We start from the raw sequence: 13,823 nt of genomic DNA, 5'->3' as shown, positions 1-13,823 counted from the left end.
TAAATTATTCTTAAAACCTGTGTAATGTGTTTTTTTTATATTGACACTTTTGCTTAGGTGAATGGGTAGGGGTACCATGTACCCCAAACTCATTCACACAGGGTGGGGGGCCGGGATATGGGGGCCCCCTTATTAAGGGGGGCCCCCAGATTCCGATAAGCCCCCCGCCCGCAGACCCCGACAACCAACGGCCAGGGTTGTCGGGAAGAGGCCCTTGTCCTCATCAACATGGGGACAAGGTGCTTTGGGGTGGGGGGGCCCCGCAGGGCGCCCCCCCTCCCCCAAGGCACCCACCCCCGTATGTTGAGGGCATGCGGCCTGGTACGGCTCAGGAGGGGGGGGCCGCTCGCTCGTCCCCACCCCCTTTCCTGGCCGGCCGGGCTGCGTGCTCGGATAAGGGTCTGGTATGGATTGGGGGGGGACCCCCACGCCGATTTTTCGGCATAGGGGGTTCCCCTTACAATCCATGCCAGACCTAAGGGCCTGGTATGACCCCGAGGGGGGAACCCACGCCGTTTTTTTCATTTAAAATTTGGCGCGGTGTTCCCGCCTCAGGATTCATACCAGACAGCTGTCAGCGCTGCCTGTCACTCATCGGGGAAGGAAAACAAAGTTTTCCTTTCCCGATGAGTGAGCCAGCGCGACATTCACAGTACCCTGTCGCCGAGAACCAGCGCGATGGTATCGCGCTGGAAACACAATCTCGCGGTCAGGTACTGTAAGTGGGGAATCATCCAAATGACCACAAATGTAAGGGGCATTCTTCCCTCTGACCATCATGCCATTCAGTTTCTCTGAAGCTTTAAGGTGAATTTAAGGTCTCCTCTATGTTAAACGGCTGGAGAAAGGCAATTTTACCTCACAATGCCATAACTTTAAACCTTGCAAAAGTGTAGAAAATACTAAGCGTTGACTGCTTACCATGATGAACGACACCCTTCAATCCGTGAATAATTGGATCCAGAGCAGGATTGTTTCTCTGTGAGGCCTAGTGGCAAAAAAAAAGACAAAGGATCATTACATTTTCATTCCTTCAAGACTACATTTAACAAACTGTTTTTTCATTTATAGATCTCGGCATATCCTAACAGATCGAAATATCCACCCAAACACTCATATTTGGACAAAACCATGTTCCCGTTTCAAGAGCATGTCCACTATTTAGGTTCAACAATCAGCCCTGTCCAACTAAAACTGGAACACACCCAAGTTTAATACATATACAGATTTACAGAAATGTACACCTATACTAGTTTATCCCTTTCCGGAATAAACACATGGTAAAAGACAACAAAAAATACTTATGTTTAGTGGAGAAAATGCTGCTCCAGGCATCCTTCACTGCTGGGCATAGAGCTAAAAGCCTGGGCACTCATGTAATCAAAGAGAAGGATCATGATTCAGAATACCAAATAGTCCACTTCAGCACAGGTCATATAACCAAGGGGGGCTGATTTACTAAAAATAAAGAGTGCAAAATCTGGTGCAGCTTTGCACAGAAACCAATCCGCTTCTAGATTTTTTTTTTTTTGTCAAAGCTTAACTGAACAAGCTGAAGTTAGACACTGATTGGCTACCATGCACAGCTGCCCCAGATTTTGCACTCTTCAATTTTATTAAATCAACACCTTGGTCTTTAGGCCCCTTTCACACGATCGGACCGTTCAGGTCCGCATGTCAGTTTTGACGGCGGACCTGAACGGGCGCTCCATGTTAGTCTATGGAGCGACGGATGTCAGCGGAGACATGTCCGCTGACATCCGACGCGGTCCAATCCGTTAAAAGCAGACGGATGGCTCTGCGTCCAGATCCGTCGCTGGTGGATCGGGTGAGATCTGATGAAAACGGACATGCTGTCTGTTTTCATCCGATCCCTCCGTAGGCGGCAGCGGCGCCTGACAAGCCCCTCCCCGCTCAGTGAGCAGAGAGGGACTTGTCATCCGACCTGGGACCTGTGATATCCCGCTGAGGCGGCGGACCGAGATCTCTTTGTTTAATTAAAAAAAAAAAAAAAAAAAACGAAAAAAACAAAAGATAAACATTCCTAAATTTCTGGCAAGATATAATGCTATTAAAACCAGTCTGTGTGCTGCTAAAGAGATAATTGGGCATTTGGCATGAAAATGCAAAGTACTGCATGACATAAAGAGAACACTGCACAGTTTTGAAGGCAACCACTAAATAAGTCTTCAAACCCGCATAACATTAACACAACTGGACAATCCTGAAATACTGAAAAATAATACATTTTCATTACTATCCTTTCCTACAGACTTTACAGACGACAACATCAATAAACCTGCCTTATTTAATGTCTACCTACTGTAAAAAAAATGAATAGTGCACCAAAAACAACTTAAAAAGGTGCATGTATTCTTGCACTGAAGCATGCAGAGGAGTGTGAAACTGGGGCTTATTTACTAAAGGCAAATCCAGTTTTCACTAAAAGTCCACTTGGGAGTGCAGTCGCTGTAGATCTGAGAGGTAGATCTGAAATGAGAAGAAAAAAAAAAATCTTCTGCCTGTCAGTTAAGAGCATAATGTGCTAGTATGCATCACATACTGGCACATTATGAAAGACTCCCCTTTAAATGAAGCCCTCCAGCGGCACACTGCCACAGCTGACATGGCTTCCATCTTCACCTGGTCTTCCTTCCGGGTTTACGGTCTCTGGCCCTTTGAATGGCTGAGCCACGCGTGTGTGGGAGTCAGGGCCACATGCAGCGACATAACCGTTTAGGAGATAATTACTGTGCCTTTTTATATGCTTACCTGTAGGTATAAATCTATAGAAGAACTTTACTATGGCTTTAAATGCTGAACTCCAGGCAGATTAAAGCATGGGAATCAATACAGCTAGGTATTCATTAATAAAACCTCAGTTTTTTTTCAGCTTGGTATCAGCCGCTTGCAATCTCTGATTGGCTCCTAGTGCTGCGTCTACCTCTCCCAGTCTGACTGCAGTTGCACAGGGAAATAACAGCAGTCAGACAAGGAGAAGAAAGAGTAGGAATGAGAGAAAATGATGTGTGCTGCAAGCAACTGTACTCACAAGAAACACTCTGGTAGGAGAAAAGGGCAGAATGAGCAGAAGTAGGACCTCATCAGTCTTTGGTTGATCTTTCACTGTCCATTCAGCATGCAAGCCACTGTAATGCCCTGTACACACGGTCGGACTTTGTTCGGACATTCCGACAACGAAATCCTAGGATTTTTTCCGACGGATGTTGGCTCAAACTTGTCTTGCATACACACGGTCACACAAAGTTGTCGGAAATTCCGATCGTTCTAAACGCGGTGACGTAAAACACGTACGTCGGGACTATAAACGGGGCAGTGGCCAATAGCTTTCATCTCTTTATTTATTCTGAGCATGCATGGCACTTTGTCCGTCGGATTTGTGTACACACGATCGGAATTTCCGACAACGGATTTTGTTGTCGGAAAATTTTATATCCTGCTCTCAAACTTTGTGTGTCGGAAAATCCGATGGAAAAGGTGTGATGGAGCCCACACACGGTCGGAATTTCCGACAACAGGGTCCTATAACACATTTTCCACCGGAAAATCCGACCGTGAGTACAGGGCATCACAGTTACCTTATATGCATTTTGTCTGTGTATTTAGCAATTAGAGATCAGCTGTAAAGCGATATGAAACCCAAGATATAATACTGTATATTGCAGCTTACCAATCATTACATATGGTGGCTGCATTTGTTTTATTTCTTAAGACTTTTAACCCCCCCTCTCTGTTTTCACCTAGTGATCTGACCAGTAACACACCTTTACTAGAGCGCCCTCACTCTGGATGGAGGAGCACAGGGGACAGATTTGGGCAGCAGCATTGTCAGTCTGGGTGGAGGGAAGTTTTAGATGTATTAGCAGATTTAAATACATTAAAAAATTGAAGCAAACCTTCAGCTAACATTTTATAAACAATTACAGTAACAGTTTATTTCTTTTTGGGAGAAAGGTTTTACTTTGTGAATTATTTCACTAGATAATAAAAAAAATAGTATTTTAAATTACAATAGTTTTCCTGAAGGTCTGTTTGAGCCTGAGGCCACTGCAGATAGTGCTGGCTCCCATGATGAGATGAAGACCCCCCCAGACATTTTTTATTTATTTTTTGGCATCCTGACAGTCTCAGCAACACCTACCATGTTTCTAAACTCAAGTCGCTTGGGAAAACAGCCCTGCACCCCACCGTCCTGTTTCACTGATGATGAAAGGCTTAAAACAGCCTTAAAAAAAATAAAAGCAAGATATTCGGTTTTTGCATCACTTGGACCTGACAGTGCAGACTCAGCCGCCTTAATAATGTATTCATTGTGGGAAAAGTAGCAGAATATAAGTTTTTGTTATATAGTATGCTATATATAATGTATAAGTACAGCTTGGTTATTTTTGGCTTGTTATGAGGCAAACATAGGGTTTAACCCGATGATCGAGCTCACAGGAAACTTGAAGTTTCTATCTCACTGAAGTCACAGAGTACACTAGGATGTTACAGACTTGGATTTTAAAATAAACCTGCAGTGAGAGAACATCTAGGCTGCCCTTCCCTCTCCCAGTCTGAGTGATGCTGTGCAGGTGATTTCAAGTGGCTGTTGAACCACTTTCACAATTTCATACCACCCCCTCTGTGTTCTAATCCTGTGTGCTCCTGTATGATTTAGAAAAAAAAAGCCTGCTATACTTCATTTCAGAGCTCTTCTCAAGGATCACATGATCAGCTGCCTTTCTTCTCTCCCCGTCTGATAGATGCAGCGGGCAGAACAGAGATTCCCCCGCTGACATCAATTGGAAGATGAGAGGAGAGAGAGTAAGGCGAACATGTGATCGCTGAGAAGAGCTGTGAAATGAGGTATAGCAGGCTTTTTTTTTTATAAATCACTCATACAGGAGCACACAGGATTAGAACACAGGGGTGATGGTATGAAGATGTGAGTTGAGGGGGCAAGTACTTTCACAAGCTGACAGGCAGAGAGGGTAGGGGGAGAGAGCACAGAGGAGACAGATAGCAGGCTACGGATGACAGAGGCGCGTACGGATGACTCCTGTGTCGGGGCTCAGCAGCCCTGATATATCTGAGTCAGTGTACAGGGGAAGGGTATAGCCAAGCAGCATCAGCCAGGTATTTCAGGTGTTACAGGGGGCCAACTGACACAACACAAGCAATGTGCTGTGCTGTATAACATGCTTTAAAGGAACAGGACATTTGTTTATTTTTTTTTGGTTAAAGCAGAGTTCCGCTTTAAAAAAAAATAAATAAAAGTCAGCAGCTACAAATACTGCAGCTGCTGAATTTTAATAGTCAGACACTTACCTTTCCCAGGGTCCAGCGATGCAGGGGAATGAAGCTCCGCTCGTCTCCCCCTACTCTCTGTGGCACCGGCATTGTAACTGTGGTCGCCCGGCTGTGGCTTCACAGCTGGGCACCCACTGCGCATGCGCGATCATCTGGCAATCATCTGGGACCTGTGACATGTCCGAGATGATTGCCAAGAGAGAGGGGGGAGAGGTGATATCCCTTCCGGTGCCGCGGTGCCCCGGGAGGAAGTGGGAGCTGGGACCCTCTTAAAAGAGGGTATCCGCCCCCCCCCCCCCCCCCAAAAAAATGACATGCCAAATGTGACATGTAAGGGGATCACCTTCCCTTAAAGCGAAAGTTCCATTTTTGGGTGGAACTCCGCTTTAACAAATGCTTTAAAAAAGGAGGCCAAGTGATCCTGTTGCTAAAAAAGAAATGTTAAAAAGTACAAAAGTAGTTCTCCCTGCAAAGAAAAAATACCCCACCTGCTGGCCACACCGCTAACATATGCTGCCATCAAGAGAAAAGCTTGATGGAAAATCTTCAGCACCTAACATCATGCGCTGTCATTTTAGACATTGACCCTCTACATCCCTATAGGATACATTACATTTGCCCGCTCCGGATTGCGTGGTACAAACGTACCATGTGATCTTGTTGCAGTACATTTCCAAAAGTAGTGCACGCACTTCTTTTGGTGCGGTGCGATAAGCCCAGTAGCTGAATTTGACCTGGTATCGACCACTTTCAGTGTCTGTACAGCAGGGTTAGAGTGTGAGAAGGGGAAGCAACAGAAGGAGTCAATCAGTTCATGTGCTAACAAACATTACAGATTGTTAGGCACACAGTTAACCCCTTGATTGCTCCTAGATGTTAACCCCCTTCCCAGCCAGTGTCATTAGTATAGTGTCAGTGTATAATATTATCAATGATCACTGTATTAGTGTCATTAGTGATGTCAGTGTCCGTTAGTGATCTCCCAGGTAGTGTCTATCAGCGCCAGATTGCCTGCCGCTCGATCACAGTCCCACTATAAGTCAATGATCACCACCATTACAGAATCTATAGCTGCCTAAATTCCATTACACCATAATTTGTAGATGCCATAACTTTCACACAAACCAATCAATATACACTTATTGGGATTTTTTTTCTACCAAAAATATATAGCAATGTACAGTTTGCCCTAAAATTATAAAGATTTTTTTTTACCTTTGGATGTTTTATAACAAAGTAAAAAATATTTTATTTGAAAAATTTTCATTCTTTTTTCGTTTATATATTGTAAAACAAAAAACCCAGTGGTGATCAAATACCACTAAAAGAAAGTGCTACTAAAAAAATATATAAATGCCATTTATGTAGAGTGTTGCATGACTGTGGAATTGCTAGTTAAAGTAGCACAATGGTGAATAGCAAAGAATGCCCTGATCATAAAGGGGGTCAAACTTTCCAAAGCTCAAGTGGTTAAATGAATATATTTTTTCCAAGGACTTCGCCTTTAATACTTTGCTTAGCAGGGAGGAGTTTTTAATTTTAAACCTAGTTTCTTTATTCCAGATGTAGGACAAATCATGGAATTTAAGAGTTAAAGCAAAAAATAAAAATAAAAAAATAATATATATATTTTCGTCTTTAGAGACTTTATGCACTGAATGGTTAAATTATTGTAAAGAACAAATAACTAATCTCCTCCTGCTTTCTTAACCATTTCCCTCCATGCTTCTCTAACAAAAGCAAATCAAGTTACAACTAACAAAAATAGCCGACCACCAATGGCGTGGAAAAAGCCAAGCGCGGGTTGATTGATAGAACGTGTCAATTGGCAAACAGCAAAATGGGGCAGCTGAAATTTTATTTAAAGCAATCTTGGTGCACTGGACCACTTACTCTCCTTCGAGAAAATAATATGATTTCCTCCTAACTGAGCGACGTCTGCTTATTTAAGCCGCGGTGCACAAGATCTTTCAATCCTCGCAACCGGTGAGATAGAGAAATGACTCACTAGGGGGTAACATTTTATCGCAATGAAGGCCATCTTATAAAAACGGTCACTGGTTTTAAATGCTTCTCCTGCAATGAAAGTAATACCTTAGACACATCCACCTTTGTGCTGCTAAGAGTGGTCTATTTAATTGGAAACCTTGGTTAAAAGATTTTTTTTTTTTTTTTTTTTTACATGAGAGGGCGAAATATAATCTAGCGGAGCAGAAAATGACAACATGGTAATGATCAACGTGAAATTTCCAGGTGAAAAAAAAAAAAATGATTTAGCCATTCATATGTATGAAACAGCTTTGAACAGCTGAAACTAGTAGCATGATCACTTCTGATGATAAATAATTTATAGGTCGCTGAGATAATTATGGGAAATGATGGCTTGCACAAGTGTACTTTGCTACATAATGATCTGACTAAAGAAGATATACCGGTTATAAGGGCATGCAAAAGCTTTATCTAAGTGCTAGGAATTTGGTGTTATTTGCACTATTTGTATGACACATATTTAGCAATATAGCATCTAAAGGGAACCTGTCATGAAAAGTGACAGTTTTTTTTTTAAAGCTTTGCTTCCTCTACTGCTGCCCACCAGAGCCCTTAGTAAGTTCTCTGTGTATTGACTTACACAGGGCCAAATTCCTTCCTCCAGTCCCCGTAAGAAAAAGTGCTCAGGCCGGGTGCCAAGCACTGCATTGTAGAAGAAGAGAGGGTCATATGCTCACTAATACCAAAAGAACTACATCACAGGACTCCTGTCAGCAAAAGGGGAGGTGGAGAAGTGCATAGAATGTACCTACAACCAGGGGTGTATCTACCGCAAGGCAAACAAGGTGTTTGCCTGGGACGGTATTTTTCAGCTGCAGGCATCACCCTGGTATAGGTTTTTGGAGCCGGTGTTCTGCCAAAAACTGCAACTCACCAAAATCTCCATCCACGTCACTTTCGGTGACTCTCCAGCAGCAATAATTGGAGATTTCGACGAGTTGGCTGTTTTCACAGAACACCGACAGCGTATACACTACGGTACAGGACGAATTGGCTGTTTTCACAGAACACCAGGTAAGGAGGGAAAAACCTGTCGCCGCCTTAGAGGCGGCCATTTTGTTGGGTAGTAGCGGTTGGACTAACAATGTCCACTCATTATATTGTGTAACGCTGCAGGTGTTCTGTGAAAACAGCCAACTCATCCAAATCTCCCATTACTGATGTTGGAGATTCACCGGAAGTGACATGGTTGGAGAATGTGGGGAGTTGCAGTTTGGCAGCACAGCGGCAATCGGCTCTCTTGTAATAGCAACTGGAGCGGCTCTCTAGCCGCTCAATCGCTATTACAAGCAGCAGGAGGGGACGTCACCGGGGGGCACACCCCCCACCCCCCCACCTGCGGCTCTCCCTTCCCACGAGGAGACTCTAGCGATGCGTCCACTGGCCGAACAGCCAAGCAAAGCCGAGATCGGCTTTGCTCAACTGTTCATAACAGCAAACCGGAAGCAATGACATGACATCACTTCATCGGCGCCAGTTTTTAAAAATCTAAAGCTTTCAAAAACACTGATCTTGGCGTTTTTAATGCTTTTAAAGTGCAGAGGAGGATAGACTTATAGATCCCAGATCTCTCCATAAAGAGTACCTGTTACTGACGATTACTGTCACAAGGATCTTGACATTCCTTGTGACAGCAATAAAAAAAACAAAAGCAACAGTGTAAGAATGAAAAATAAATGAACAATTAAAAAAAAATTAAAGTGCCCCCCGTCCTCCCTTGGTCGCAAAGGCAATCTCGCACGCACGCAAACCGCGATCATCCCACACATGGGAGGTATCACCGCGAATGTCATATCATGGGCAGTAATTCTAGTACCAGACCACCTCTGTAAATCCAAAGGGGCAACCTGTAAAGGCTTTTAAAGCGTCGCCTATAAATAGTAAATTTTACTGACATGCGCAATTTTAAAGCGGCTGGGGTGGGACAAATTTAGATGGGGGGGGGCGCCAATTTTGGGTCTTGCCTATGCCAGCACAAAACCAAAATACACCACTGCCAACGCTGTATCCTGGCCTAGGCCGAAAAGGCCCAGGCCTAGGGCACGTAAAGAGTCTCCGCTGGCTTGCGCTACACTGTTAGTGTAGCGCCAGTGTTATGGGGCGGACTGGGCTGAGGGGCAAATTAGTCTAGCACCCCCATAAAGCGGCCGCACTGCTTCCGGTATGCGCTATGTGTTTTCTGCTGCACCATTGGCATGGTTATGTCTTCTTAGTCCTCTCCATAAAATTATTAGAAATTTGTGCTTAAAGTAGAACTATAGGCAACTTTTTTTTTTCATTTTGGATAGCAAAAGGGAGGGTTATAGCCCCTGTCAGTTTATTTTTATCATCCCTGTCCCATTGCAGAGATTTCCCTTCAATTTCTGCTCCATAGCCAAACAGGAAGTGAGAGGAAATCTATGAAAATTAAGGGAATACATTGCTGCCCCCCCCCGCCCCCCGAACTAGTGTCCCCACTCAAAAATTTCAGGGCGGGTCTTAAACAGCAAGGGGTGTGGCCTCGACAGGAAGGGGTGGGTCAAATTTAAATTAGAGGGTGCATGAGTTTAGTCAGGCCTAGGGCAGCAGAAAACCTAAATCCACTATTGGGCCATCCATCCCCCTGTCAGAACACAACAGCTCAGCAGAGGAGATTGCTGTACTAATGTTGGACGGTTAGCACAGCGGCTCCAAACAGAGCTGTCCGTTTTCAGTCAGCTGAGGTAGCACGCCGATGCTGCAGCATTGGGGGGGGGGGGGGGGAATGGTTGTTTGTTTATGATCTCAAACTTTTTTTTTTAACCAACAAGGTCTGCCCCAAAGAATGTTTACTTTTACAGGGCAGCACCTGTGCGCTGGATCGTGTGTGTGTGTGTGTGTGTGTGTATATATATATATATATATATATATATTATATATATGAGATCTGACTCTTCCGGGTAGGGGGCTCGCATGCGTGCCGTCAGCGCCTCCCTTTCGCTGTGATTATAGCGGAAGCCGATCGGCGTGTGCACGGTACCCAATGTCCTCCAGCACCCGCCGATCGTTAGGCAGGGAGGCAGGACTGTGATCTATGTAAACCAGGCAGATCACCATTCTGACAGAAGGGAAGGGATGGATTTTGTGTCCCTGCAAAGCAGGGAATAAATGCCAACTCTTCCCCTAGTAAAAGCACCTCACATAGTATATAGTAAAACATTGGCTAGACACACATTTAACACTTTGATCACCCTTGATGTTAACTCCCTCCCAGCCAGTGTCATTAGTACAGTGACTGTGCATATTTTTTTAGCACTGATCACTGTATTAGTGTCACTGGTCCCCAAAAAGGGTCAAAAGTGCCAGTTAGTGTCAGTCCTGCTATAAGTCATCGATTTTTTCCATCTATAGCAGACCTTCTTAGTAGAATGTGTACTGTATATTTAAAACCCTTCTATTTCTTTACAGCCAAGGAACCTTGGTGCTGCACAGGCATACTTGCCAACTGTCCCGAATTTCTCAGGACATTCCCAGGATTTAGACCCTTTTCCCGATCTAATCGTTTCCCGGGAGATGTCCCGAGAAATTAATTTTTTCCCGATTTTCGTCGCCGGCCGGCGGAGATGCCATTTTTAAGGAGACCGAATCAATCTCTACTGTAACCATGCGGCTCCGCTCGATGGATGTTACGGGGGGGCGTCTGGATGTCACGGGGGGGCGGTCTGGATGTCACGGGGGGGGCGGTCTGGATGTCACGGGGGGGCGGTCTGGATGTCACGGGGGGGCGGTCTGGATGTCACGGGGGGGCGGTCTGGATGTCACGGGGGGGCGGTCTGGATGTCACGGGGGGGGCGGTCTGGATGTCACGGGGGGGGCGGTCTGGATGTCACGGGGGGGGGCGGTCTGGATGTCACGGGGGGGGGGCGGTCTGGATGTCACGGGGGGGGGGGGCGGTCTGGATGTCACGGGGGGGGGGGGCGGTCTGGATGTCACAGGGGGGGCGGTCTGGATGTCACGGGGGGGGCGGTCTGGATGTCACGGGGGGGGGGGTCTGGATGTCACGGGGGGGGGTCTGGATGTCACGGGGGGGCGGTCTGGATGTCGGGGGGGGGGCGGTCTGGATGTCGGGGGGGGGGGCGGTCTGGATGTCACGGGGGGGGGGGCGGTCTGGATGTCACGGGGGGGCGTATAGTCTGGATGTTACGGGGTGGGGGCGTATAGTCTGGATGTCACGGGGGAGGGGGGCGTATAGTCTGGATGTCACAGGGGGGCACCAGATGTAAGGGAAACTGCTGATGGGGCCAGCGGAGATGCCATTTTTAAGGAGACCGAATCAATCTCTACTGTAACCATGCAGCTCTGCTCGATGGATGTCACGGGGGGGCGGTCTGGATGTCACGGGGGGGAGGCGGTCTGGATGTCACGGGGGGAGGCGGTCTGGATGTCACGGGGGGAGGCGGTCTGGATGTCACGGGGGGAGGCGGTCTGGATGTCACGGGGGGAGGCGGTCTGGATGTCACGGGGGGAGGCGGTCTGGATGTCACGGGGGGAGGCGGTCTGGATGTCACGGGGGGGAGGCGGTCTGGATGTCACGGGGGGGAGGCGGTCTGGATGTCACGGGGGGGAGGCGGTCTGGATGTCACGGGGGGGGAGGCGGTCTGGATGTCACGGGGGGGGAGGCGGTCTGGATGTCACGGGGGGGGGCGGTCTGGATGTCACGGGGGGGGGCCGGTCTGGATGTCACGGGGGGGGGGGCGGTCTGGATGTCACGGGGGGGGGCCGGTCTGGATGTCACGGGGGGGCGTATAGTCTGGATGTCATGGGGGGGGCGTATAGTCTGGATGTCACGGGGGGGCGTATAGTCTGGATGTCACGGGGGGGGGCGTATAGTCTGGATGTCACGGGGGGGGCGTATAGTCTGGATGTCACGGGGGGGGGGCGTATAGTCTGGATGTCACAGGGGGGCACCAGATGTAAGGGAAACTGTGCTGATGGGGACTCCTGATGTGAGGGGGGGCTCCGCCGGGGACTCCTGATGTGGGGGGGGCTCCTGATGTGGGGGGGGCTCCGCCGGGGACTCCTGACGTGAGGGGGGGGGCTCTGCCGGGGACTCCTGACGTGAGGGGGGGGGCTCTGCCGGGGACTCCTGACGTGAGGGGGGGGGCTCCGCCGGGGACTCCCGACGTGAGGGGGGGGGCTCCGCCGGGGACTCCCGACGTGAGGGGGGGGGCTCCGCCGGGGACTCCCGACGTGAGGGGGGGGGCTCCGCCGGGGACTCCCGACGTGAGGGGGGGGCTCTGCCAGGGACTCCCGACGTGAGGGGGGGGCTCCGCCGGGGACTCCCGACGTGAGGGGGGGGCTCTGCCGGGGACTCCCGACGTGAGGGGGGGCTCCGCCGGGGACTCCCGACGTGAGGGGGGGGGCTCCGCCGGGGACTCCCGACGTGAGGGGGGGGCTCCGCCGGGGACTCCCGACGTGAGGGGGGGGCTCCGCCGGGGACTCCCGACGTGAGGGAGGGGCTCCGCCGGGGACTCCCGACGTGAGGGAGGGGCTCCGCCGGGGACTCCCGACGTGAGGGAGGGGCTCCGCCGGGGACTCCCGACGTGAGGGAGGGGCTCCGCCGGGGACTCCCGACGTGAGGGAGGGGCTCCGCCGGGGACTCCCGACGTGAGGGAGGGGCTCCGCCGGGGACTCCCGACGTGAGGGAGGGGCTCCGCCGGGGACTCCCGACGTGAGGGAGGGGCTCCGCCGGGGAATCCTGATGTGAGGGGGCTCCGCTGGGGACTCCTGATGTGAGGGGGGGCTACGCTGGGGACATCTGATGTAAGGGGGCTCCGCTGGGGGCACCTAATGCAAGGACGGACTCTGCTGGGGGCACCTGATGCAAGGACGGACTCTGCTGGGGGCACCTGATGCAAGGACGGACTCTGCTGAGACACCTGATGCAAGGACGGACTCTGCTGGGACACCTGATGCAAGGACGGACTCTGCTGGGACACCTGATGCAAGGACGGACTCTGCTGGGACACCTGATGCAAGGACGGACTCTGCTGGGACACCTGATGCAAGGACGGACTCTGCTGGGACACCTGATGCAAGGATGGACTCTGCTGGGACACCTGATGCAAGGACGGACTCTGCTGGGACACCTGATGCAAGGACGGACGGCTGGTGGTAGACAACGTGGCAGGCGACACGCTCAGGGATCCCACTGATTCAGCATTATGGTGAGTTGAATGATTTCATTTTATATTACAATGTAATAATAGAAATAATGCGCTTCAATCGTCCTGACACCATAACAATCATGGTGCCGGGATGATTGAAGTGCTAACATCAGGTGTTTGGAGTATCTTTATCTGCTGATTGTTAAACTTTCTAGAATACACATATTTCCATTGTTGTGTAGGATAGGGGGCTCTGTCCCTCCATCCCTCTCCCCCAATTTCCCTCTCCATCCCTCATTTATCTCAGACTCTAACAACCCCCCCTTTGAGCCACGC

The 13,823-nt window shown here is 49.0% G+C and overlaps 1 protein-coding gene across 3 annotated transcripts in view; it reads right to left on the bottom strand.

The window, feature by feature from the left end:
* PTPRG (protein tyrosine phosphatase receptor type G) overlaps positions 1-13,823 on the bottom strand; it is a 761,059-nt gene that overhangs the window by 295,394 nt on the left and 451,842 nt on the right. For all 3 annotated transcript variants that reach the window (XM_073592151.1, XM_073592152.1, XM_073592153.1), the window contains exon 6: positions 922-988. In XM_073592151.1, the coding sequence (XP_073448252.1) occupies positions 922-988 (67 nt within the window). The remainder of the gene's footprint in view (positions 1-921; positions 989-13,823) is intronic.

This window comes from Aquarana catesbeiana, linkage group LG07 (assembly GCF_042186555.1).
Source record: "Aquarana catesbeiana isolate 2022-GZ linkage group LG07, ASM4218655v1, whole genome shotgun sequence".
NCBI lineage: Eukaryota > Metazoa > Chordata > Amphibia > Anura > Ranidae > Aquarana > Aquarana catesbeiana.
This window is presented reverse-complemented; position numbering and strand designations above follow the sequence as displayed.